At 40.9% G+C, this 24,396-nt stretch overlaps 2 protein-coding genes across 2 annotated transcripts; both read right to left on the bottom strand.

Annotated features, from left to right (window-relative positions):
- Nucleotides 1-689: 689 nt before the first annotated feature.
- Nucleotides 690-14,563, bottom strand: LOC115923473 (sacsin-like). The gene has a single exon (XM_030984151.1). The coding sequence runs from the start codon at nucleotides 14,530-14,532 to the stop codon at nucleotides 5,629-5,631; it is 8,904 nt and encodes a 2,967-aa protein (XP_030840011.1). The 5' UTR covers nucleotides 14,533-14,563; the 3' UTR covers nucleotides 690-5,628.
- Nucleotides 14,564-14,585: 22 nt separating this feature from the next.
- Nucleotides 14,586-23,614, bottom strand: LOC105447039 (sacsin-like). The gene is made up of 4 exons (XM_030984990.1): nucleotides 23,594-23,614; nucleotides 22,542-22,800; nucleotides 20,405-21,964; nucleotides 14,586-19,753 (listed from the first exon to the last, which is right to left on the bottom strand). Exons 1-4 carry the CDS (start codon nucleotides 23,612-23,614, stop codon nucleotides 14,586-14,588), a joined length of 7,008 nt encoding a protein of 2,335 aa, XP_030840850.1.
- Nucleotides 23,615-24,396: the final 782 nt, after the last annotated feature.

Here is a 24,396-nt window from a genome sequence, read left to right on the forward strand (position 1 = left end):
CACTTTGGTTCCTCCCTGGCCCACTGTGCGGCGGAGCGTCTTCCAAACATTGGGAGGGGGGGGCACCAAAAAAATAGGGCACATTCTGGAAAAGGGGGCACCTGCGATGAGAAACTTATAAGCGGAAATATACAAATTTTTAGACATTGGAATATTTTCCTACGTTGTGATTAGTTATGAGGGATTATTTCAACACTTTTTTCTCTCTTTACGTAGTCCAAGATACTACTTCATCATCATACTTTGCAGTATGGTGTGATGGTCTGAATATTCATTTGCGAGAAAGAGGTCGCATTGTGAACAATTACATCTTATTAAGAGGAAAAACAAAAGTGGTGGGGCTTTAAGCACACTCTGATCATCAACGATTAAATGAACATTTGATAAGAAACTTAATTATATAAACTCTAAATGCGGGAAAATAAAGAGAAACTTGCTCTAATAGTCGCTTTATGGACGACAGCGTAGGCCTACTTCTTATAATCTCCCTCTCTCTCTCTTCCCTCCGATATCCCCATCCCATCTCTGTCGCTCTCGTTCTCTCTTTTTCTTTTCTCTCCTCCCCTTGCCCCTCTTTCTATTCATCCCTCTCTCTCTCTCTCTCTCTCTCTCTCAACATAACTATATGTCCCTCATCGTTTCGCAAACACAGAAGACCGACCATAAGTGTACAATGTCACCAGCAGCACTTTATCATTTAGCAAACTTTTATTCATCAAAATTGGTTTCAAAACGACACTCAACGTTGACCTATGACTGCAGGTTTGAAAGCAGTGAATTTCTACTTTGACATTATGTATGACACTTTTAGTTCAATATGAAGGAAACATGTAAAACGACTGATAGAATTTATAAAAAGGACAACATAATTGCTTAAAACATAAAAACACAGTTTCTTTTTGAAAGAAAAAGAAAGACAAAATACCGTATGGTAGGCAATTAACATTTTTAAGGTCACTAAAGTTTTCTTTGATTCAAACTTGTAACATAACACTATATTTCTTTCATTATCGGAGTATCACTTATGAACTAAGAAAAATAGTACAAAAATGACAGATCCTTGCCGTCACAAAATGTAGAATGTACACTGCCCTCATTATTAATTCATACATAATCATGTTATCATTACGAAAATGATCGTTCGTAATAATTTCTCTCTCACGTGCTTGAAAGAGCATTACCGTGATTACTAATCATATTTAATTGCAAGAAACTCTACAAAACCACGTAGCAGATAGTATCTCCGAAGTCGCTTACTAGCTGTAATACATAAACATGATACTCAAGAAAACGTATGTGTGAACAATTCCAGACTGGATAGCATTGTACGGAAGCCTCAAGGAACGTCATACATACTTGAGGCGAAGAACAAACTCTATAGAAAACTATATACAAAACTATATATAACACAATATACAAAATCACTCTCAAAACTATGAGGTTGCACAATTCTTGGATACAAACATCGATATAGTATTACATGTATATATATGTACATGACTTTTTCTTTCCATTTTAATTTTTAACTCGAAAATAAACAAACAAAACTCGTAAAAATTCGTCTTTTACATCACAAATTTCGACTAGGCTTATAGTCTCAATATTTCCATACTCGTTCAAAATATACATCAAAAATATCTGAATCCCAGAATAAGATTACAGTTATTTCACAATCTGTTTGTTGCTCATGTTGGCGATATTTGACACATATTGTACGTGAAGCATTGGTGTCACATGAATTAAATGAATATCATGTGAAATTCCAATTATTTACAAGTCTTGTAACATAATTATTACAACAAACTGCAACGTAACCTTGTTACAAACTGTCACTCATAGATTTGTTTTAAAACAACTACAACAGTTTCTGTTGGAATGATATAATTGTTTTCATCATTGACATACTATATTTAATAAACATTTTTACAAGTAAAAAGCAAATGTCCGTGGTCGTTTCAAATATGAAACTTTGTTTTGTATGAAAATCTGGAAACATGTATGCAAGGGTAACAACTAGTGTATAAATGGAAAATTGAGAATTATAGTATATTCTCCAGGTAATTAGATTGATCAGTGTAGCGACAGTCAAGAAAACAACGGAATCTTCAAAATCTCACAAAAATCATAATATCATAATATTTACATACTAGTCAGTAAACGATACAGGCCAACATGTCAGTGTGACAACAGCAGCAATTAAACAATCCATACATAGAGGCAAACAAAACCATTGAAAGGGGTTCTTCTTCGGAGAGGTTTGGCATAAATACTCTCAGTATTCTGTAAATGCATTTTCAGTAACATTATACAGGCTATGTACAAAAGAATACTGTTAATTTCTTAAAGATAACACTCATCTTCTGTACTAACTTGAACTAGACCTTGAACTTTGAACTTTAAGATTTGATCCAACTGAACAACAGGTTAAGTGACTTTCTTGACGTGGTAAATAAAGTGAAAAAAGAAAAGAAAAAACATCCTCAAATAAACTGTAAAATATTTATACACAATCGTGTAATATCAAACCAACATTGTATTTTTTATCATATTTTGGTTTTTCCTATTTCTTCTACTTACTCATCTGCACATACAGGCTATAAAATCAAGTATATAAACAAATGCACAAATACAAACTATGAATAACAATCTTCTTAACAGTTAAATCATATTTGTAACAGAATGCATACAATTTCTTGACAATCATAAATGTCCTATATAATAAAACTGTACGTGGAAAACAAAGGAGTCTTCGGAAACTATTAAAGATCATAAGTTATTATGTTCGAAACGGAACCAAATTGCAATTTCTTTTAGATCGGGGCTCCATACACCTATGCTCAGTACAAACCAATATTTAAATATAATCAGTAGAGAAATTATCGTTTCCCTTCAATTCTTAAAGGTTACACTACATTATGTAATGTAAATCATAATCAATATATACATACACATGATAATAAATAAAAAAACATACACCCCATAATAGCTCACAGGAGTGGTATACTCTGTATACAAATACTAACTGCGATATCATATTGTCAGTAAAATTACCAAAAGAGTCACTCAAGATTCTACAAAATCATGAAATACATTATTTGAGATAAAATGGAATGTGCCAATTTCATGAACGACACATAATTTTCGGTCATCAACTTGAGCACAAGTTCATGGGAAAAATGCTCTTTTTGTATTAACAAGAAAACACTGGTGTGAATGAATATATAGAATGCTGTCTTTAAATGTCGTGTTGAACAAATTCAGTGAAATTCAATAACATTACATTATAGTTCCGGTTGCATAACTATATACATTGTACTTTGTATATAATTAAGTTGTAATATCACAAAATGTTCTGTACATCCTAACTGTGATCTAAAAATGTGGCAGCAAGCAATGTTATTTCTGCAGTTGATATTACACTTCTGTACAAACCGTGTAATATTTATATATAACGAAATATATTTATATGAATTCACCTTCTAACATACATCATTATCAACGCGTCCATAAAATCTCTTTGTCTATTTTGACGCAATAAACAACAGCAACATAGTTTGTAATACTATGATATGATATGAAATCTTGAAGATAATACAGTTAAGTCAATCCATTGTATTGTGGCGCCAATGGCTTCATTATATTCTGTTGATAGAATATTTTGACGCAATCATAACAGGTATATAATATGGAAAAGTCTCGCAAACGATTATGTACAAAAGTAAAACATTATTTACACAAATTTCTCCATCGTATGACACTTGAATAAAAAAGTCATTCGTCGTTAGAACATTATCATATATCAATGCAACTTATGTATGTGAATAAGTCAGTGAGAATACAGTACAGTCATAACTACCATACATTGTTATATTCTACAATTGCTTTTAACATTACAAAACATATATTCACAAAGATTAGGATGTATACAACAAATCTGTAAAATATAACACTTCTTCTACAGTAGAGCAACAACTAAGAAAATGTGTATCACAGAAAGGGTGTACACTTAATAACAGTTTTGGCAAAACATATTGTAATCTATCATTCATTTTAATGATGCGGTATTCAGTATTGATTATTTTTAAAAAAATGCTGAAAATACATAATATTTACATTTTAGTTTGTTTGTTGTTTTGTTTGATATCATGAATATTATGAATATATTCCTTTTAATCATAGATACAATTGTATTCGCAATTCAAAGCAAGAGAAACCACAATTTCCATTACACCAGTAGAAGATAGACGTTTAAACTGAATAGCTATCATTGAATTTTCTCAGTGAGGGCCTAATAGATACGATTGTGCTGACATCACACATAAACTCAATAATATGGTATATTTTAAAATGGTAAACAATTTCCGAAATATTCGATATTACGATCATTGATATCAAATGACACTATACTTAATTACACCTGTATAAACATTTCACATAACATCAGTTAAATACCCATCTAAAAAAGAGTGCCATCTGACTGTCGGAAAATAGAATACAAAATTTATTTTGAGGGAAATAGTATTTCCATCTTTTCCAACAAGTCGATTCTGTACGGATGACAAGACTATTTACGTTGCACGTTCAATGTTTATTTTTAATGACATTATAATACGCATCCGCTGCGTCAATCAAATTGTCTAGCAGGTAAAGGTATCGGTAATGTCTTTGTGATGTAGTGTGGGATAAATTTCCCATTTGTTCCAACACAAAATGATCAAAATTTCAATTAAAAAAATGTGTGACTCAGATGGGTCTATTCTTGATTAGATGTTATCCATAATATTTTTGAGTAGTGCCCCAAGGGAGAAGGCAATAAGGAGGAAAACAGGAATTAATGGTATTTTTGTACGCGACAAACGGGAGAGTCATCCGCAACTACGTCATTATCACAATTGTCACCAAACTGCTAATCATTTATTTCAAACTTTCGCCTTTCTGTTTCTCTTATTTTTCTTTTATACAAATGAAGTTATCACAAGGGTTGAATCGCCCTGTAAATCAAACTTCAATGCATACGAATTAAAGTACTTCGTTTGAATGATACATTAGTAAACGAAATATGGCGACCAGAGTGAGAGGAACAAAAGGGCATGATAGCATCAGTAATCAATTCATAAATCAACCGAATTTACTATTTGTATGGTTTTGAGTCAAAGTGATAATAATAAGCAAATTCATGAATATAATCTGCGCAAAGGCAGATGAAGGTCAGACGAATATTGGATACGTGCTCATGAAATTTATGTCATCATTATCAATGTATGCACCGACAGTTCTAAGGAACACATGAGGAAGCATTCTTCTCAAGAGGGCTGAGAGATGTACATCCATGACTTTGGCAGGGATAATTCTAAAGTGCACAAAGTGGGAGAGCCCCATGTGTAAAAGATCTGTGGATATTTGGGGTCAGGTGTATCATGGGCTACGTACAAACTGGTTATTTTAGCGCGATTACAAATACTGTTACCGCTTTCATAAGTACAAATCTTCTCGCAAGAGTCACTAGAAGAATATGGTCACTCACGTTTTGCTTCAGTTTCACAATGCAGGTATGTCGTTTATGTAAAAGAAGTGGAAACGAAAGCAATATTTGTGTATACCTAGATACGTATACTTCGAACCTTGTGTTCATGATCTGGACGGAACCAATGATGTTTGAACCACTGCAATAATTTTACGGGCGAGCTGGATCATTTCCTCACCTTTGGATTTGTCGTTAAAGACCTCGTGAGGAATCTGTGAGGAGGCGCATCTATCCGGGTACCGAGGCCGTTGATCACCCACGAGAGAACTGAGCTGGCGTACGTTATGGAGAAATTCTGATGATATTACGTGTTCACGCACGTGTTCACTCGTGTGTTCACTGACGTCACAGGCTAAACCGTAAATGTTATGGGTACAACTGTAACATCCTCTGATAGCAAGTTGAGCAGCTTTGAGGGCCTTTTCTACACTCTGGTGGCACTTGTACGCCACCCACTCTAGTGACGGCTCATCATGTGGGTTAAGATCGTGTTGGGCAGCACGGAGATCTTCTTGTCCCTGGCGTAGCCAACGGCGTGCATTGCGGATATCTGGTGATCTCGAAGCCTCAGTGAAGAAGCTATTCCAGTTAGCTGATCCAGAACCCCCTCTACCCCCTCCTCCTCCAAAACCAAAACCAGCTCCTGCCCAAAATCCTGATTCAAATCCTCCGAAGTCAGTATACCGTTGTCGATCTTCCTTTGCTCTCTGTTCAGCCGATTTGAAAAGGTCTTCATACGATGAACTTGTTTTTGAAAGACCCGTTCCTAGTCTTTGTAGCTCGCTCTGGAGATGTTTAAATGCTTCGTCAAACAGTTCCTTCGAACCTTCTGGATGCTTGTCTGGATGCCATTTTAACATCAATCGGCGAAGAGCCTTCCTTTTCTGCTCCTCTGGAAGCTGCCAGATCTCCTCCAATTCTGCAGTCACCTGTTGCTTTGCTTCTTCAATATCAGTCGGAAGAGATGATTCCCGATGACCAGAAAGACATGGTCCAGCATCATCTGAGTTTACTTTGTCAGATGGAACAAGCTCCATACCTGATGTGGACTTCGGGATGTGAAGCTTGTGCATGTCCACCACATTGGCTTCTATTGGGCTGTCCTGTCCAATGCCGATGAGATAAACTGACTTGAGCGACTCATTGCATATCCTCTCATCCACTACTGCGTATATGTAGTAGTCACCGTCTTCATCGGTTTGTGCGTAGCCTATATATTCGCCTGTGCTAAAAGACGTCCAGGGGTCGTGTTCTATGAGGTGGTAGAGTTGTTCTGGAATAGTACTTCCAGGATTAGGCAACTTGAAACTTGTGTCATCTTCCATGTTTTCTACGGCAATGCCGAACTTCGCTAGTGCTTTCGGGATTTTAGCTGGGGATTCTGGAGATAGCAGGATAGACATATAATTTGTATCCTCAAACACATTTCCAAGGACTTGGTTGACATGGATTGCAACACTTAATAGTGTTTCCATTCTATTTTCTTCTTCACTATGTTGTACAAACAGCTCATTATCACTGTTGATGAAGGAAGGTACTTCGGTTTCACTACCTTCTATGTCTTGGCCATTGATTTGCAGAATCGAATGTAACTGCTGCATACATGTAATCTTCAGTCCAGTAAGGCAATCTCTATACCGTTTCCTGGTCTCCTCGTCCACTTTTTGACTGTTGTGCTTCATGATGGAGCAAACCGCCTTAAGAAACTCCTGAGACTGCAGGATTTGAAGTCTTCTTCCAAACTCACATGGTTCGTTTCCAGTCAAGAAACACTTTTGCGAATCGTTACCAGTCTTGCTCAACATTTCTTTCACTTCTGCGCTTACTGCTTTCGGTTTCATCCTGTCAGGAAGCCTGGCGAAAGCTTCTCGCGCGATTCGTTCGTGACTTTGAAAGATCTTGACGAGTGGTAGATTAGATCTAAGTCGGTTTGTGTAGTGTTCCACATCATTCACTAGAAGGCGATCTGATCGTTCCAAACTTCGCTGACATGAAGGTAGATACAGGGAGTGTCCGGGAACAAAAGCAGCAGCTATCTGTGCAGGATTGGTCTTCATTAACTCTTCATAAAGGCCACATGTGGCCTTGTCTACCATGTTGACTACATTCGGGTTTGACCATGCACACTGTCCCCTTTCGTAGAGGCTTTCAAGAACAAAAGCATATTGGCGTATGGAAGGTTTCACCGTTCCACCAAGAATTTGAAATAACTTGAAGAAAGGAACCCACTTGTCTGGCAGCTGGTATAGAAAAGGCTCTAGATTTCCTTCCATCGTACGTGATATCTGTTCTGCTTTGACTAAGCGATGCTCATCCTCGAGCTCCAAAAAGACAATAGGTACGTTTCGCAACTCATCTCTGATGATACAGCACCTTCCACAGGGGTGTTCCTGAGAGCAGTTTTGTCCGGCGCACTTGGAGGAAACGAATGTCAATATTTCCTGTAGTACACTAGCTAGATTTTCAGGGAAAGATATCTTCTTGTCATTCTTCTGTTGGAGTCTGTTACATATATTCCGTAAATGCTGGATAACACTCATAAATGCAGGGTCCTGTGCAACGCCCATTTTCTCATGGATACTTATACCACAAGAGAAGCATTTCCCAGAAGCCGTATAATGTGGCAGGACGCTGTTGGTGGACCATAACAGTCGTATGTGTTCGAAAGAACTGGATCCAGAATACCTCATGAGAGTTCCTTTATTCATGAAGGGTGGGTGGATAGATTTCATCTCTGTGCTGATCCCGTCACTCACAAGAAAGTCAACCATACCGACTCGCTGTAGGAAAGAAGAGTCTTTGTGAAGATCACATCTCCTTCTCAATTCAAACACAAGGGCAGTGGACTTCTCTTTCATCTCCTTAAGGTCAGAGTGTGATAGCTGCACCTGCTGGGCAAAGGAGAGGAATAAGTCTCTGGTAATAACAACTTGTAGTCCTATTTCTCGAAGGAAACGAAGGCCTAAAGAAACCATGACGCGCTTTGGTGGAAGCTGGACCTCCTTCCACATTAGAGAAAATATCTTGACTTCTGGGTCATAGAAGTCCTTGGCCTTCAGCAATTCCCCATTTGCACCGGTTATGAAACGCAGGTCACTTAATCTTAATCTCTGACTAGCTTCCTCCCTAGTTCCACTAAAGGACTTATTTGGGTTATGAATGGGTAGCGGTTGTAGTAGTTGTTTGATCCGCACAAGATGTTCAAGACGACTGCCCTCGCTGAGTTGGTCAAAGACCGGCAGAATGTACTTTTCATATACGTCCATCTCCGTTGTATCAGTCAATCCTAGCTTCTTGTATAGAGATTTAAGCGATATGTTGTACTGTAGGAATATAGCACGAGAGGTACTAACCCATTTATCTTGTTCCTGTTTCGGAATCATGCTTGGGAGGACAAGAACTGTGTCGAATTCTCTGATACTGACAAAGTCACCTGCAATCGATTTGAAGCAAGGCAGGCTCTTCAGCCTCTTGAGATCAGCTTGGCTCTCACAGTTACTGAAGAATCTCAGGATTTCTTCATGCTGATCAGCTTTGAGGTTTCCAAATCTCTCGAGGTCTCTATCAGCCCAGTACATCAAAGCATCTAAGACCCTCGTGCTATCGCCCTTGTGGGTGACGAGATGATGTATCAATCTAGAATTGTCTTCGTGAAGAATGGAATTTTCGACCATGTAGACGTTCAGTGATTTAAGTGCGGAGTAGATTGGCCAATACGACTCGGTTGGTTGGACTATTATCGTAGAGGATAAACTGACAGGTGCCACAAGCTTAATTTCACGATGATACTGAGTTTTTGTTTCAGTGACAGGTAATATCGCCCAACGGCCAAGTTCAACTCTGATATCGTGAGCAAAATCAGTCCACTTGGTCGTCTCTGTGCAGAAGGATTCAAGAAGACTCCACAAACGTACAAACCATTCAGATGAAAGGTTGTTCTGGAGCGTTATTATTTCATCTGAAGCACACTCGAGATAAGGGTGGCAATCATCAAGAAGTGTAGATACTGCTCTCACACCAAGCTCACAAAAGACACTGGTATTTCGTGGTAGAGTGTCTAGAAAGTTTTTATGTAAAAACCTATGACTCTGAGGAATGAAAATATCGCAGAATTCTGATGCAAAGACTCGCTCATCACGTGATAACCTCCTCAAGTTTCCATCCTGAGTGAAGAGCAATGGTAGTCCGTGGAGACTGTCCTTGAAGTTAGATTTTGTTCCCTTCTTGCAGTAATTAATGAGTCCCTTCAGTCTCTTCTCGTCTTGGATCCTTGACTTTGAAAGTGGCATTGGTAATTGCCTCTGAAGGGGATTGTCTCCGCCAAGGAACGACACCACATTTGAAGGTAAAACTTCAAGAACTTCATAGTTGCCTGATTCACGGTTCATGGTTTCCTGATTGAGATGCTTGCATGCATTACGGAGACTGTGCATTACCCATGTCGGAGACTCTAGTAATGGAAATGTGATTTCGATCAGTGTCTCCTTTAGTCTTTTCACATTTTCTTGCATCTCAGCCTTCGAGGAGCTACTTGTAGGGAATGTGAAGTGATCACTCATTTGGTTTGGCAGTGTGTTGAAATAGCCCACCTTTGATTCGTCTGGAGACTGCATGTGCACGACAGGGGTCTTCCATGTTAGGAAAAAGTCCCAGTTGCCATCATCTTTTCTGTATAGAGAAGGAAATAGCATCAGGGCTTTCGAGGCAACAATTTCGTATACAGTGGCTTCAAGCTCTTTCCAGTACGACCCTTTCTCGCCGATGTTAGGAAAGAAAGTGTGGTATTTCTGAAGTAGTTTCAAAGTGTGAGCTTTCTGTTCACATGACATCGATCGTGACCATTCATATTTCTTGACAAAGAATTCTTTTATCCACAACAGCAAATTCACATAAGCCGGTGCAATAACTTTCTGGGTGACATGAAAGTTCCACTTTGTTTGTTCATCTGTCTTGCTACCGTCCCACAAGTGTCTTCTACTCTCATGGTCTAAGGCGAAGTATCCGTGCACATGAACTGGTAGTCCCGTTGCAATGGGAAGGGGTAAGAAGCAGTAAGCCCTTCCTTTGAGTTCCCCTCTTTTATCTGTCAGACGGGCAGCAACAGCTCCCACTGGAAGTAGTTTATGTTTTCGCATTATGTTTTCTTCAACCGTGTTTGCACTTCCTACTTGCTGACATATCACCCAATCCTCATCTCTTCCTGTCCCTTTCAATTTCATCTGGTATATGACTCCTGCTGGTTCTGGTTGCCAGGTACTGTCATCCTTTGCTGCTCTACTGATATCTTGAACTTTGCGCAGGAAATCCATTTTCTTTTCACCTTCCACTTCGGTTATCTCTGCTGTGATAGTACGAGTAGAGCCAATAGCTCCTGATCTTGTTACCTCTGATATGCTGATTTTAGTGATGTTTTTCAGAAACAAAAGACTCTCTAATGCAGCATCCTCAAAATCTTGTAGTAGCTTCCGAATCTTTGTAGCTTGCCATACGTTTTTGCTGAGTGTCGAAGCTTTCTCCCGCAGTGGAAAACGAAATACAGTAAAGTCCTCTTCTCCATCTGCAAGTACGTCTTCCAAGTAACATTGAAAGATATCTGGGAACGAAGAACGCACACTGCCATTAACTTTTATCTGAAGGCCCGGCTTAATCGGTGTTGCTCCCGGAATATATTTCAGCAGAGGGTCAAACATGCATAATCGGTCACCATTGGAGATGAAACTTGGGCAATCCGTGAGTTGATACACCGCATTGAAACCGACCCCATAACGGCCTATCTTTCCTATGTGATCAGCTTTGCTACCTTCTCCAAGATTCTGTATCCCACGAATATCGTCATCTGTAAAAGACTTGTTGTTGAAGACACAAAGAGCAGGTCCCTGCAAAGCTTTCATGTCATCTCCTAGAAGCTTATTTCCACTATGTAAGCGATTATCGTAGACAAAGTGGATTTCAGTTGCCCCAGCATCATCTGCATTCTGAAGAAGTTCTTTTAGTATTGTTTCATCAGACGGGTATGAATCAAGAATTCTCTTGATACGGTTTGTAAGTTCCTCATGCTGGCCAAATTCTTCTCCAGGGAAATCCATATCTAATGGCCGGAGCACCTGTTGTCGAACACCCTTCACTTTCAACTTCTTTGCAAGCAAAAGACTGATTCTCATGTGACACTTATGGAGTTTGACTTCGTCGTATTCAAACCAGTCAACGTCACTGTAGCAGAGATCTAATACAGGCCTCATGCACTTGTGCTCATCTGGGAGAAATCTATCTGGAGTTGGTTTCCCATCATCATCATCTTTTAGGAAACTGGCTAGTCGCTCGGCAGCTAGGATGGCAACCTCCAAGACCCCATCATCTAAAGGTTCCCCACTGCTATCCTCGTGTATAGATTGGAGAACACCTTGATAGTCTCCGGCATCAAATTCCCTCTTTAATGCTGCACGTTCCAGAAGACTTGGATATTGTTTCAGGAACTGAGAAGCTTTAAATAGATACGGTGGAAGATCTCTACCTCCATAGGCAACCATAGAGGCCACTACAAACTTGCGATCTACAAGGAAGAATGATTGATTCTGAAGATCTTCGTTGGAGATGTCTGGACTATTGTCTTTACATGCGATTTCAACACGCTCATAGACCGCCTCGCATATCATTTGTAACTGATGATCAGAAATGCATTCAGTATTCATTTCGTAGTGAATACGAAAGTTCGAGAACTGCTTGAGTACGTCTTGGACAGAGGGATATTTATCTGAAAGACCAAGAAAGTGCTCTACTTTCCAGGAAAGCTTCCACTGTTTTGATTCATCTACAACGTGTGTTGTGCTGCTTACCAAATATGTTTTAGAATGAGAGTACACATCGTTAGCAGATGCATAAGCACAGTCCCTTTCCACCCATGGTAGAGCTGGATCTCTGTTTTCTTCACACAAGATAGGCAAGAATGGGATACTCGCAAGCCTTTCTCTGAGGTTTTTCTTCCCATTCCATTCACTCCTCAACATCTCCGAAAGATACTTCAGTACAGCATGGCATCTCGTTTGAGCTCCTTCCATACAGCTTGAATGCAGAATGTGAACAGTCTCGCATCGCTCGACGAAAATATCTTCATGAAGATAGTCTTTCACCATTCCTAGCTTAGATAGTGACGCTAATGTGTTGGTGCCATTGAATTTTTCTCTTAGAGGGAAAACCTTTTTAGACTCCGAGTACAAAGGTGCAGCTTTGCCTTTCGGGTGTACTAGATCACAAGGTTTCCGCAGTTCAGATCCTCTCTCTACTGGTATGCATTCCACATCTTTTAGTTTCTGCTGTAGTGTGTCTTCACTTTTATTGAGTGCAAACAAAACCAGTTGATTTCTGATGTTGTCCGGCATCTGAATGATGTGTGGTAGAAAGACTTCATCGAAGAACCTGTTGAAATCATAAGTTCTCTTGAGAACTTCATCTATCAGCTCTACTCTTCTTATGGCTCTCCAAGTTTTCTCGGTCAATGACATCACTTCCATTGAGGGGAGATGGTCGCGTAGTACCTTGGTTACCACATCACTGACTGATGTCTCTTTCTGAACTTCTTCACTAAGGAACACAACATTCGTGAACTGATGCGATTTGCCATCTTTCCAGAACAATGATGATTCACGGCCATCAAACCCATATACCATTGCTTTGTAGAAAGCGTCAAACAGAGCCGAACATTCTGAATTATTTGGTATGTCATCAATATCTGGCCACAACTCCTCAGGAGAAATATCTGAGCCATATGTGTCATTCACTTGTTGAATAAACTCACTGTCAGACAAGAGTGCAACGTACGCTCTGCATATCACATCTGTAAGAAGTATGTGATTCCATTTCTCAGATAGCAACCTTCCATCGGGCACTGGCATGTGAAGACTCCGCCGATCCTCTTTTACAGCGAAAGATCCGTTGATATGTACCGGGAACAAGCTGGGAATTGAGAGGGGAAGAAAGCAGTAGATCTGCTTCTCAGATTCAGACATTGGTGGTCTATGAAAAGGAAAGGCAACCGCACCTTCAGGTGAAAGTCCACACTCTTTGCCTTCTGGAGATTTTGCGAGAGATGCTGCCTGTTCTGAAGTCTTGCATATCACTTTGACTATGTCCAGGTCTCCACTAACTTCATGTTTCTGTGACATCATTTCATTTCCCTTTGCAGTCATTGTGCAGTGGATTGATTCAGTTGAAATGACGGTACTATCGTCCTTCATCCTCGGAGATCGCACGGTCTTCTGTATGGTGAGTAACTCGTCAGCCCTCGAAGGATCGCTAGAATTCTCAGAAAGGTAGAACAGGGCAACCTTCTTTACCTTTTTGGTGAACACCAGGAGGTTTTGTGATGATTCCCACATTTTCTGCATCAGGTTGATCAGTTTCTCCCCATCGTAGCTTTCCTTACATATTTGGCTTTTCTGTGCAGCTTCTTTAGAACGGAGGGGCAGTCTAAAGAGTGTTCCGTTGTAGTTGAATGGCTCATTTCCTCCACTGAAATCGAGCCCGAACACTCCCTTGAATGGCTTGAACTGATCTGAGAATCTCCGGAGTGGTTTGGAGCTATTCAATCTGAGACGAACCCCAGGTTGACTCTTGTTCGGGAGAACGTTTCCAAGGTGTGTGGTATGAGGGTCGAAACACTGCATGTAGTTCCTACTAACCAAACTTGGAACATCAGTTAGGCGGTACACCGAGTTGAAACCGGTCCCAAACTTCCCAATCTTTTCAGCGTCCTTTTCCTTGGTACGCCCTCCAAGACGAAGAATATTTTCAAAGTCTTGGTCTGTGAATACGGCATCGTTGTATACCCAAAGGGCTGGTCCATGACAAGACTTCATTTCAGGATCGAATAGTTTCAGGTTTGCATTTTCGTTTTTTCTCATATCAATGAGAAAGCGAACTTCCTGAGCTCCTGCATCTTCCGCATTTTGTATCATTTCACTAACGATGGCGGTGTCCACATAGTTGTTTTTGAGAATATTCCACAAGCGCATAGTCAGGGGTTCATGCTGCCCAGCTGGTGTGAAACCCTTCAATTCTTCTGTATCTAGGAGAAGTCGACTGACGGTCGTACGTGGAGGAATATTGCAAGTTTCATTGAGATATCTGAATGAATCAAAGTAAAGTCGTCATCGTCATCCATCTCCTCATTGTCGGTGCTTTGTCTCAACCACTCTCTGTCCACGTATGCGCTCTCATCAACTGGAATGAGATGACATTCTCCTCTTTGCGATGGAACAAGTAAGCGTACCCGAGCTTCTTTTGAAAGCTCTCCTGTGGCATGAAGATGGTGAAGGATCTGCAGTACAAGTTGGCGCTGTCTTTGTTGGAAGGTTACATTTGCTCCTAGGACGTCACATTTGCTCTTGATTTCATGTTGTATTTCAACCAGAGCTTCCGAATTAGTGTCGATGTTCCTTTTGACCCCAAGCGCCTCAAACAAATCTTTAAACGCACAAGTAGCCTGGGGAATAGATGCCATGTAAGGAGCTAGATCGAACGGGAGATTACCTGTACACATTTTGCTTGGTTCTGAAAAGCCGTTGCCATTCCACACACAACACTTTACTCGATCCAATATATAGTTTCTGACGTTGGAATCACGTTGCCATTCTTTCCTCAGAAATGCATAGATCTCCTTGAGCATCGGTATTATGTCTGTTACATCTTGTTCTGTTCTGTATGTGGCATACTTCACACAATGTTCTATTTGTGCTATGACGTCCGAGATTACTGGAGTGTGGCATGTTATTCCAAGCAGAGTGAATGCTGTGGAAAACAGAACATCTTGTTGAGAAATAAAAGACTTGGAAGCTCCAGACATTAGCACTGCTTGTTTCGTTTCTATCAAAATCTCTTGGGGAGTTGTGAGACAGGATGGAGTGTTCCCACGCCATTCGAAATCTGGGGGGTAATATTCTGGCGGAGACTGTTTACAAGGGATACATCGTTTGTTCATCATGAAATCTCTTACAGTGCTGCCGTCGGCCAGTGAACGGTCAAAATGACCAGGGTTCTTCCCGAGGAGATCGAATAAAGCTCTGGCCTTCTTGGGGCACTGTGTTTTCTCAACTAGATCAACACATTCTACCATCTCAACTGGAGTAACTTCATTCGGTCCTCGCATACCAAGGCGGTTGAATACCGGCATCAGATGAGCTGAATCAAATGGTGCACCTGGAAATACTCCCTGAAGCTCAAACAATTCACGGAGTGTAGGGTCATCATGATGCATGAGGGCGCAGGGTGTCTTTAGTTCGGCTCCTCCTGAGACGGTGATGCATTTCACATCTCGAAGTTTCTGATGCAGGTTACCGTCCATTTCAAGCGCAAAGAGAATGAGGCGGTCTCTCAGATCCTGTGGCACTTTATCTAAATATGGCAGGAACGCTTCATCAAACAACCTGTTCAGATTGTATGTTCTCGTCTCTACCATATCACGTACTCCTGCCCTCTCGAGTGCTTGCCACGTCTTCTTTGATAGCTCTATCACTTCCACCATACGGCCACTGTGACAGTACTCCTTCAGGTACGTTGTCAAAATCTGTACAAAGTCGTCCTTGATTCCTTTCATCGTTTGCAGTTCCTCGCCGAGAAATACTACATTGTGAAACTGACGAGGTTCGTCATTTGTCCAGAAGACTGCTGGTTGTTTGCCATCCAATCCGCAAATTATCGTTTTGTAGAAAGCATTAAAAAGCCCTGAACACACTGAATTCTCAGGTACTTTATCAACATCAGGCCAGAACAACTCCGGTGACACATCTGTCCCGTATGTATTCTTGATTTGTTGAATGAACTCTTTGTCTGATAGAAGAGAGACATATGCTCGGCAAATCACGTCAGAGAGCAATATATGATTCCATCTTTCAAAGACAGTCACCCCATGTGTTGTCGGTGATTGTAGACTTCTTCGATCTTCGTTAATGGCGAACCTACCATCAATGTGAAATGGAAGCAGGCTTGGAACTGACAAAGGTAGACCGCAGTAGATCTCCCCCTCGATTTTCTGCAAATCTCTTACATTCAATGGGATAGCTACGGCAGCCTCTGGAGATAGCCCATGTGACTTTCCTTCCTGAGACTGTGCAACAACTGATGCTTGTTTCGAAGTCTTGCATACAACTTTAAAGGTGTTGAAAGAACTCGTATGCTCCTGATTGCCTATTTCATTGATGTGTGGCAATAATTCTGCTCCCCTTGAGGTCAGTTGGCAGCGGAATGATTCAGTTGACACGACGGTGCCGTCATCCTTCACCCTAGGATAATGCATGGTCTTCTGTATGGTGAGTAACTCCTCAGCCCTGGTAGGATCGCTAGAATTCTCAGAAAGGTAGAATAGGGAAACCTTCTTCACCTGTTTGGTGAACACCAGGAGGTTTTGTGATGATTCCCACATTTTCTGCATCAGGTTGATCAGTTTCTCCCCATCGTAGCTCTCCTTGCATATTTGGCTTTTCTGTGCAGCTTCTTTAGAACGGAGGGGCAGTCTAAAGAGTGTTCCGTTGTAGTTGAATGGCTCATTTCCTCTACTGAAATCGAGCCCAAACACTCCCTTGAATGGCTTGAACTGATCTGGGAATCTCCGGAGTGCTTTGGTGCTATTCAATCTGAGACGTACACCAGGTTGACTCTTGTCCCGGAGAACGTTTCCAAGGTGTGTGGTATGAGGGTCGAAACACTGCATGTAGTTCCTACTAACCAAACTTGGAACATCAGTTAGGAGGTACACCGAGTTGAAACCGGTCCCAAACTTCCCAATCTTTTCAGCGTCCTTTTCTTTGGTACGCCCTCCAAGACGGAGAATGTTTTCAAAGTCTTGGTCTGTGAATACGGCATCGTTGTATACCCAAAGGGCTGGTCCCTGACAAGACCTCATTTCAGGATCGAATAATTTCAGATTTGCATTTTCGTTTTTTCTCATATCAATGAGAAAGCGAACTTCCTGAGCTCCTGCATCTTCCGCATTCTGTATCATTTCACTAATGATGGCGGTGTCCACATAGTTGTTCTTGAGAATATTCCACAAGCGCATAGTTAAGGGTTCATGCTGCCCAGCTGGTGTAAAACCCTGCGATTCTTCTGTATCTAGAAGAAGTCGACTGACAGGTCGTACTTGGAGGAATATTGCAAGGTCCATTGAGATATCTAAATGAATCAAAGTAAAATCTTCTCCGTCATCCATCTCCTCATTGTCAGTGCTTTGTCTCAACCACTCTCTGTCCACGTATGCGCTCTCATCAACTGGAATAAGATGACATTCTCCTTTTTGCGATGGAACGAGTAAGCGTGCCCGAGCTTCTTCTGGGAGCTCTCCGGCGTGTAGATGGTGCAGGATCTGCAGTACAAGTTGGCGCTGTCCTTGTTGGAAGGCTACATCAGTTTTTGAATCGTCACATCTCTTCTTGATCTCATGCAGTATGTCAACCAGAGCATTGGAATTTGCCGCCATGTTTTTTTCAACTCCGAGCGCTTCAAACAAGTCTGCAAATGCAATAGTAGATTGCGGAATAGATGCCATGTAAGGAGCTAGATGAAATGGAAGTTTTACCGCACACATTTTGCTTGGTTCTGAAAAGCCACTTCCATTCCAGATACAAACTTTAGCTCGATTGAGGATGAGGTTCTTGGTGTTCTTGTCCTGGCGCCACGCTTCCATTAGACATGAATAGATCTCCTTAAGCATTGGTACTATATCAGTAACATCTTCCCCAGTTCTGTCTTCTGCATACCTGACACAGTCTTCGAACTGTGTCATGACATCCGAAATTATTGGAGATGGGATATTCATTCCAATCTTTGTGTAGACTGTAGAGAAACGACTCTCGTCCTCCTGGGAAGTAAAGCATTTTGAGGCTCCACATGTCAGTACAGCTAGCTTCTTTTCCCTCAGAATTTCGTGGGGAGTTAACAGTCTCGTAGAACGTTTACCATACCACTCAATAGCTAAGGGGTAATACTCTGGAGGAGACTGTCTGCAAGGAATGCATTGCTTCTGTTTCATATGATCAATGACAGATTTTTCGAGAAGGCTTTGGTTACTTGTGAGGAGCTCTAGTAGCGTTCGAGCCTTTTCTGGGCTTTGAGATTCAGCAACCATCTCAACACATGTAATCAACTCGGATGAAGTAACTTCACGTGGTCCACGCATGCCAAGCTGTTGGAAAGCTTCTATAACCTGCGGTGAATCAAATGGTGCGCCTGGAAATACTCCTTGAGAGGCAAACAGTTCGTCAAGCAATGGATCCCTTGGATCAAGGAGTTCGCAGGGAGACAATAAAGAATTAGCCTTGTTGGGGATGAATTTCATATGACGCAGAATGTCTACGCTGGACTTGCAGTTGACTTTGATATCTTCCCAGTGCTCCATTATCCACTGCAAGACGAGCTGTTTTTCTTGCTTGGAGTACAACTGCCTTTCATGAACTTCTTCCAAGACATTCATTATCACCTGATATTTTGATAATAGACAGACTTCTAACTTCTGTAGCAGACATTTAGATTTTATTCTTCCATTGATCAAGAGCCCCTTGAGCTTCAATGGAGCAGGAATATCGTCTTGGCAACATTCGATGTACCCTTCGCATTGTTCAATACTGACCAAAGGTTTGTTTGAATTTCCGGTTCCATCGACTCTTTCAAATAGTGGTAGGCAACTTAGAAGTTTCTTACCATCATGGGAGAGTTTTGCCTGTGCAAGATATTCTACGAGAACATCTCTATCAATGGGGGAGAAGGAATGGAATATTTGGACCAGTAGTTCAACATCTGAAAGCAGAAGGCATTTAACTATCCCTTCTGATGTTGGCATCTTGATATATTCGTCACGCATGATAGCTGGATGGCGGAGAACATAATCAGGACAGTTTGTGACTGTCACTCCAATCTGTTGTAGAATGTTTGCCAGATCATTTGTCAATGTGAGACTTTGGTGACTTCTCTGGATAATTCCCGACTTTGGGCACAGTGGTAGTAATCTTCTTCCCTCACCATCGGCCTCAAACAACGGTACAAGATGGATACCTTCAAAGAGAAGTAACTTACTTGAACTCTCTCTGTACAGCATTGACCAGACCTTTTCAAGCCATGTATTTAGAGAAGGCCCGTCTGTGTCTTGTACCCAGGTCCCTTGATCGTCTATCCGAGTTTTCATACTGGTCTTCAAGAGCTCAGCTACTGCATCAAGGGTTAATGCTTTTAGCTGATAACGCCCATCTGCACATGAAATAAAGAATAATTACAATTGTTAATTTATTTACACAAAAGTTAATCGTTTCTGTATTTGCTATGCCTCTATTGTTGAAGTTATTTGATAAAGTGTCAATAAAGGTTATGAAAACGATCCCATGAGGTCGTATTTGGCATCACTTTTAAATAGTAGGAAAATATAAGAATTAAGTTTCGACGATGCCCGACTAAAGAATTCAGGCTATGCACAATCCGCTCAAATATTTTGCCCATTTTTAAAAGTTAATCTATCCAGTTTGCACCAATGAATGTACTTTTGTGATACAATCTAGTAAATTGAACAAAAACAAATCAAAGAAATGTGCCTGCGGCAGTTTCTACAGGAAAGTGGTTGACACTTCGCCTCCCCCCCCCCCCCCCATATATCAGTGGACTAACTCATTCCATTGTAAGGATTAAAACCTGATTTTCAGATACCTAGCTGTATACTTTCTATTCGAAGGAAAAATTTCCACATAAAATTGTGACGAAATTAGTTTAATAATTCCAGCTGTAATTAACAATCTCTAAGTTTATCTCAAATGAGGCCACTTTCAATCATAATCTATGTTGCTGAATTTCTCAACTTTACCCAAGGTAATTCGGTTAGAGGATAAAATAATGAAAACCAAAACACACCCATATTGGACAGGAGTTGATGAAGCGGCTTGTCCTCTGGTACCGTTCTGATGAATCGATGATTTCCTCCTGGTACAAGCTGTCGGTGGAACTTGGTGGTTGGTATGTACACTTTCTTTTCATCAGAACTCGAGAAGAAGTGGACGCTTCCGTCATCGAGAGGAAGAAGACATAATCCTTCCAGATCCTGTCTGGCGTCCTCTCGCAAGATGAACTCAAGGATCAGAAGCTTCTCATCAGCATTGAGCTTGGTCAAAATCGCAGGATCTTCACGAAGGCAACGGCAAAGGCTGGAAGCAGAAACAGTGGATATCTGATCTTTATAGAACTTCTTGATGGCCTGTCTGCACACATTGGGAACCCTTGTGTATGCAATGCCTTTGATGTTGAAACACTTGAGGATGGCCTTTTCCATATCTTCATCCACATTCAATTCGTTGAAGTGGACGTCGGCGATGTTCATCCACCCATTGTTGTCGCTATGTATGATAGTTTCCTGGAAGAGAGCATAGTAGAATGGTTCCAAGAGAATGTCCCAGTTTCCACGAACCTCTTCATGATCTGGCCACGATCGATAGATGCAATCGGCGGTCACTTTGTCCTGGGAGGTGTGACTACTAATGGCGTATTTGATCGCGTCGACATATACAATGGGAATAAGTTCTCTCACAAGAAGTTGGTTCCATTGTGCTGGAGTGTCCGTTTGGTCAGGTCCGGGCCACTTGATCCCGCGGCGATCGCTATTGACAGCAAAGAATCCATGCACATGAACTGGTAAACCCGTCCGACTCTCCTCACCAGGTGGCAGGGGAAGAAAGCAGAACACTCTACCAATGTTGTTATTCTCTGCTTCACCTGTTACACTTCTTGGCTCTGAAGAACTTACGGGAATAGCAACAGCTGCCCACGGGAGATAACTTTGCTTCTCGGCCAAATCGGAAAGCTCTCGAGACATGCTATCCCCTGCGATATGATGACTAACAACCCAGTGTTGTGCCTTGGATGCCTCCGGTGTTTCGGTAGTGAATGTCACACAATCAATCAACTTGATTGGCCCTCTGCGCCCACTGACATCAGAGCAGTAAGTTTCTAGACGTGAAGAAAATTCCTTTCCCGGTGGATGTGTTTCTGGATCGTGTTCCCTTCGAACTCGTACAACTAGTGATGGCTCTTGCAGATCGGATGGCCTCTCCAGCACCTCGATGTTATTCAAAGAGCGCAAAAACAGCATAGCAACATCAGCATCAGCTCGAAAAGCCAGGAGGAGCTCGCTTAATGTGCCTTCATCGCTGTAAATTTTGTCACTTAAACTATTTGCGGCATGCCGCAGAGGAAATCTGAACAACGTGCCGTCGAAATATCCTGCAGAAATCCCTCCTGTCACTCCGGGAAATATGTTGTGGTAGGGTTGAAACTGGTCTTCGTTCTTCGAGAATATGTCGCTGTCGGATCTGAGACCAAATTGCCATCCAGTTTTGACTCGACCACGCTTGTCAAAAAAATGTTCCTCTAATGGATCAATGAATGCCAGCTTTTGGTCGCTCATGATGCTCGGTAAATCTGAAAAGTAATCGAAAAGTATAAAGAATAATAAAACAATAATGCGCACAATGCAAAAAAGTATATGACACAATCAAATGATTGATGAGATTAATGTTTCCGTATGGAATAACTTAACATGACGCTTGTTTCTTTTAAATCGTTTTTTTTTTTACAGCTTTGTCTGAAGAGACCAAACTCGACAGTAACTACTATTATCAACTATTACTATGGTGATTATGCTCTGACTTTTCAAACTCATTTAGTTTCATCTTAGAATAGCAAGTAATTACTTCATCTTACACAGATAAACCACTTTCCATAAAAGCACATTTTAATAGCCAATAGGCGCTGGAAAACAACCCCAGAGTATCAAGACCTTTGCCTCAGGAGGGGCTAACTACTGTGATCTATAACGAAACGACTTTTAAGGGTCTTTATTTCAGCACAGGCAGGGGGTGGGGTGGTATCACCACAGTGAAATATTGTGAGAATATTAACTAGGTCATTATAGGAACATGTCGGGAAGCACACAACTATAATGTTGTGTGCTTTCATTTTTTCGTATAATGTATCTATTTGTACTTATCGTTCTCACCTGTTATGTGGTACACGGAGTTGAATCCAATGCCGAAACGTCCAACCTTCAAGCGATCCGTCTTCTTGTTGCTGCGGGCAGGTGTCTGAATCCCATCCCAGTCGGCTTTCTTGAACTTGGCGTTGTTGAAGGAGTAGAGGGATGGACCTTGGTAAGGTGCTAGGGAATCTAGGTACAGCGTCTCGGTCCCAAACTGCCTTACATCATACAGGAATTTGACAGTATCTGCGCCGGCATCTTCAGCGTTCTGAACAAGCTCCTGCAAAGGCAAAGCAGCGTCAATTTATTAGGACATGTGCTCTTTAAAAAAAGACCATGCATGTACACTGAACTTGTTCTCTTCACGTTTCGAAACCTCAAATTAATGGTAAACCACCATTCCCACCACCTCCCTCTCGGGGATCGGACTATGTGTAGTCAGTTAAGAACATAACTGACTCGTACCTTTTTTTTAATGATTTTTTTGTAATAGTTCAAAGTCTATATAAAGCCAAGACAGCTGTATTTAGTACGTGGTCAATGCATATTAGTCAATACACTGAACGAGGTTTATATCTTGAAAATTATTAATAAAAAGTAGAAGCTCCCTACTATTTATTCTCCATATGCGAGGTGGTGCTCTTGGAGGCGTGGGATGGACAAGGGGGTACAGTGCCCTAACACTTTCTCAAGTACCTCCCAAAGTGCAAATTTTAACTTTAGACAAATGCCATTTTTCTTTCTACTAAGTGCCCCTTCCCTCTCGTCATTAGTGTCCCTTTTTACCTCTGATAAATGCCCCGTATCGATTCTGACAGGTACCCTATTCCGGTCCTAATAAATGCCCCCTTTCCCTTTCTTATAAGTGCCCTTTTTCATCTATGATGAGTGCCCCTTAGCAGGTGCGAGATGTGCCTCTTTTTACCTCTGATAAGTGCCCTTTTTCACTTTGAAACGTGCCCAGTTTCTTTTTGCAATACGTATCCCTTCATCTGTTATATTCCCCTTGCAATAAGTGCATCTTTCCCCCTTTAATAAGTGCCCCTTTCTGAGTATGAAAGTGCCCTGTTTACTTTGACACGGGCCTCTTTCATTTATAATAAGTGCCCCATTTTACTTTCATATAAATGCCCATTCCCCCTTCTTCTAAATGCCCCTTTTGACCTCTGGTTCGTACCTTGATTTGTTATTTTTACTATTTCAAATAGTTGCTCTTTGATAAGTGCCTCCTTTTACCTGTATTTCCCCTGCCGGTTACAAATTGTGCCCTTTTGTGGTCATCACAAATGCCATATATCTAGTTTTTAGGGTTATGTACCCTATTTCTACCACAACAATGAACGGCAGTGCAGCCGGGGCGACAATGCTCCAAATTTCATAAGAGGAACTATGCTTATTTTCCAGAAATTTTGAGTATTTTAATGATCCTTCGATGAATCCCATTATAACTACGAAAGTAGTGAATGGTTTACCTTTATGATCTGACCGTCACTATATTCCCTTAAAATGGTCTTTAAGTAGTCTACTAAAGGTGGAACGGATATCCCGAAATCATCTGGGAAAAAAAAGAGAAGAGAAATTGTGTAATTAATATATTGAAATACGATTGTTTCTTAGGGTGATCACACTGCCTGTGCACACAGTCTGCCCCACGCACACACACAAACACACACAACAGTAGTCAGTTGATAGAAATAGCATTTTTTGTAAATTTATTTTTAAAAAACTAAACAATATTTTTTAATTTTTATTTCACATATATTCCAAGCATACCTTTAACTACAATTCTGCGTAGTTTCATTGTTATAGGCATGTGGGAAATATGTTAAATTATTTAATAGAATATTGTCTTTTCAGCCATGTGTGACATGGCCCG

This window comes from Strongylocentrotus purpuratus, unplaced genomic scaffold (genome assembly GCF_000002235.5).
Source record: "Strongylocentrotus purpuratus isolate Spur 01 unplaced genomic scaffold, Spur_5.0 spur5_scaffold_14, whole genome shotgun sequence".
NCBI lineage: Eukaryota > Metazoa > Echinodermata > Echinoidea > Camarodonta > Strongylocentrotidae > Strongylocentrotus > Strongylocentrotus purpuratus.

Excerpts from the sequence above, each read along its gene's own strand:
- LOC115923473 (XM_030984151.1), bottom strand. The coding sequence starts at position 14,532 with ATGCGCTTGTGGAATATTCTCAAAAACAACTATGTGGACACCGCCATC.
- LOC105447039 (XM_030984990.1), bottom strand. The coding sequence starts at position 23,614 with ATGAAAGAGGCCCGTGTCAAA. Across the intron at positions 22,801-23,593 it reads TGAAAGAGGCCCGTGTCAAA|GAGCTTGTTCAGAACGCTGA; the intron begins GTAAACAGGGCA and ends TTGCCTTTGCAG. Across the intron at positions 19,754-20,404 it reads TCAACTCCTGTCCAATATGG|ATGGGCGTTATCAGCTAAAA; the intron begins GTGTGTTTTGGT and ends TTTCATGTGCAG.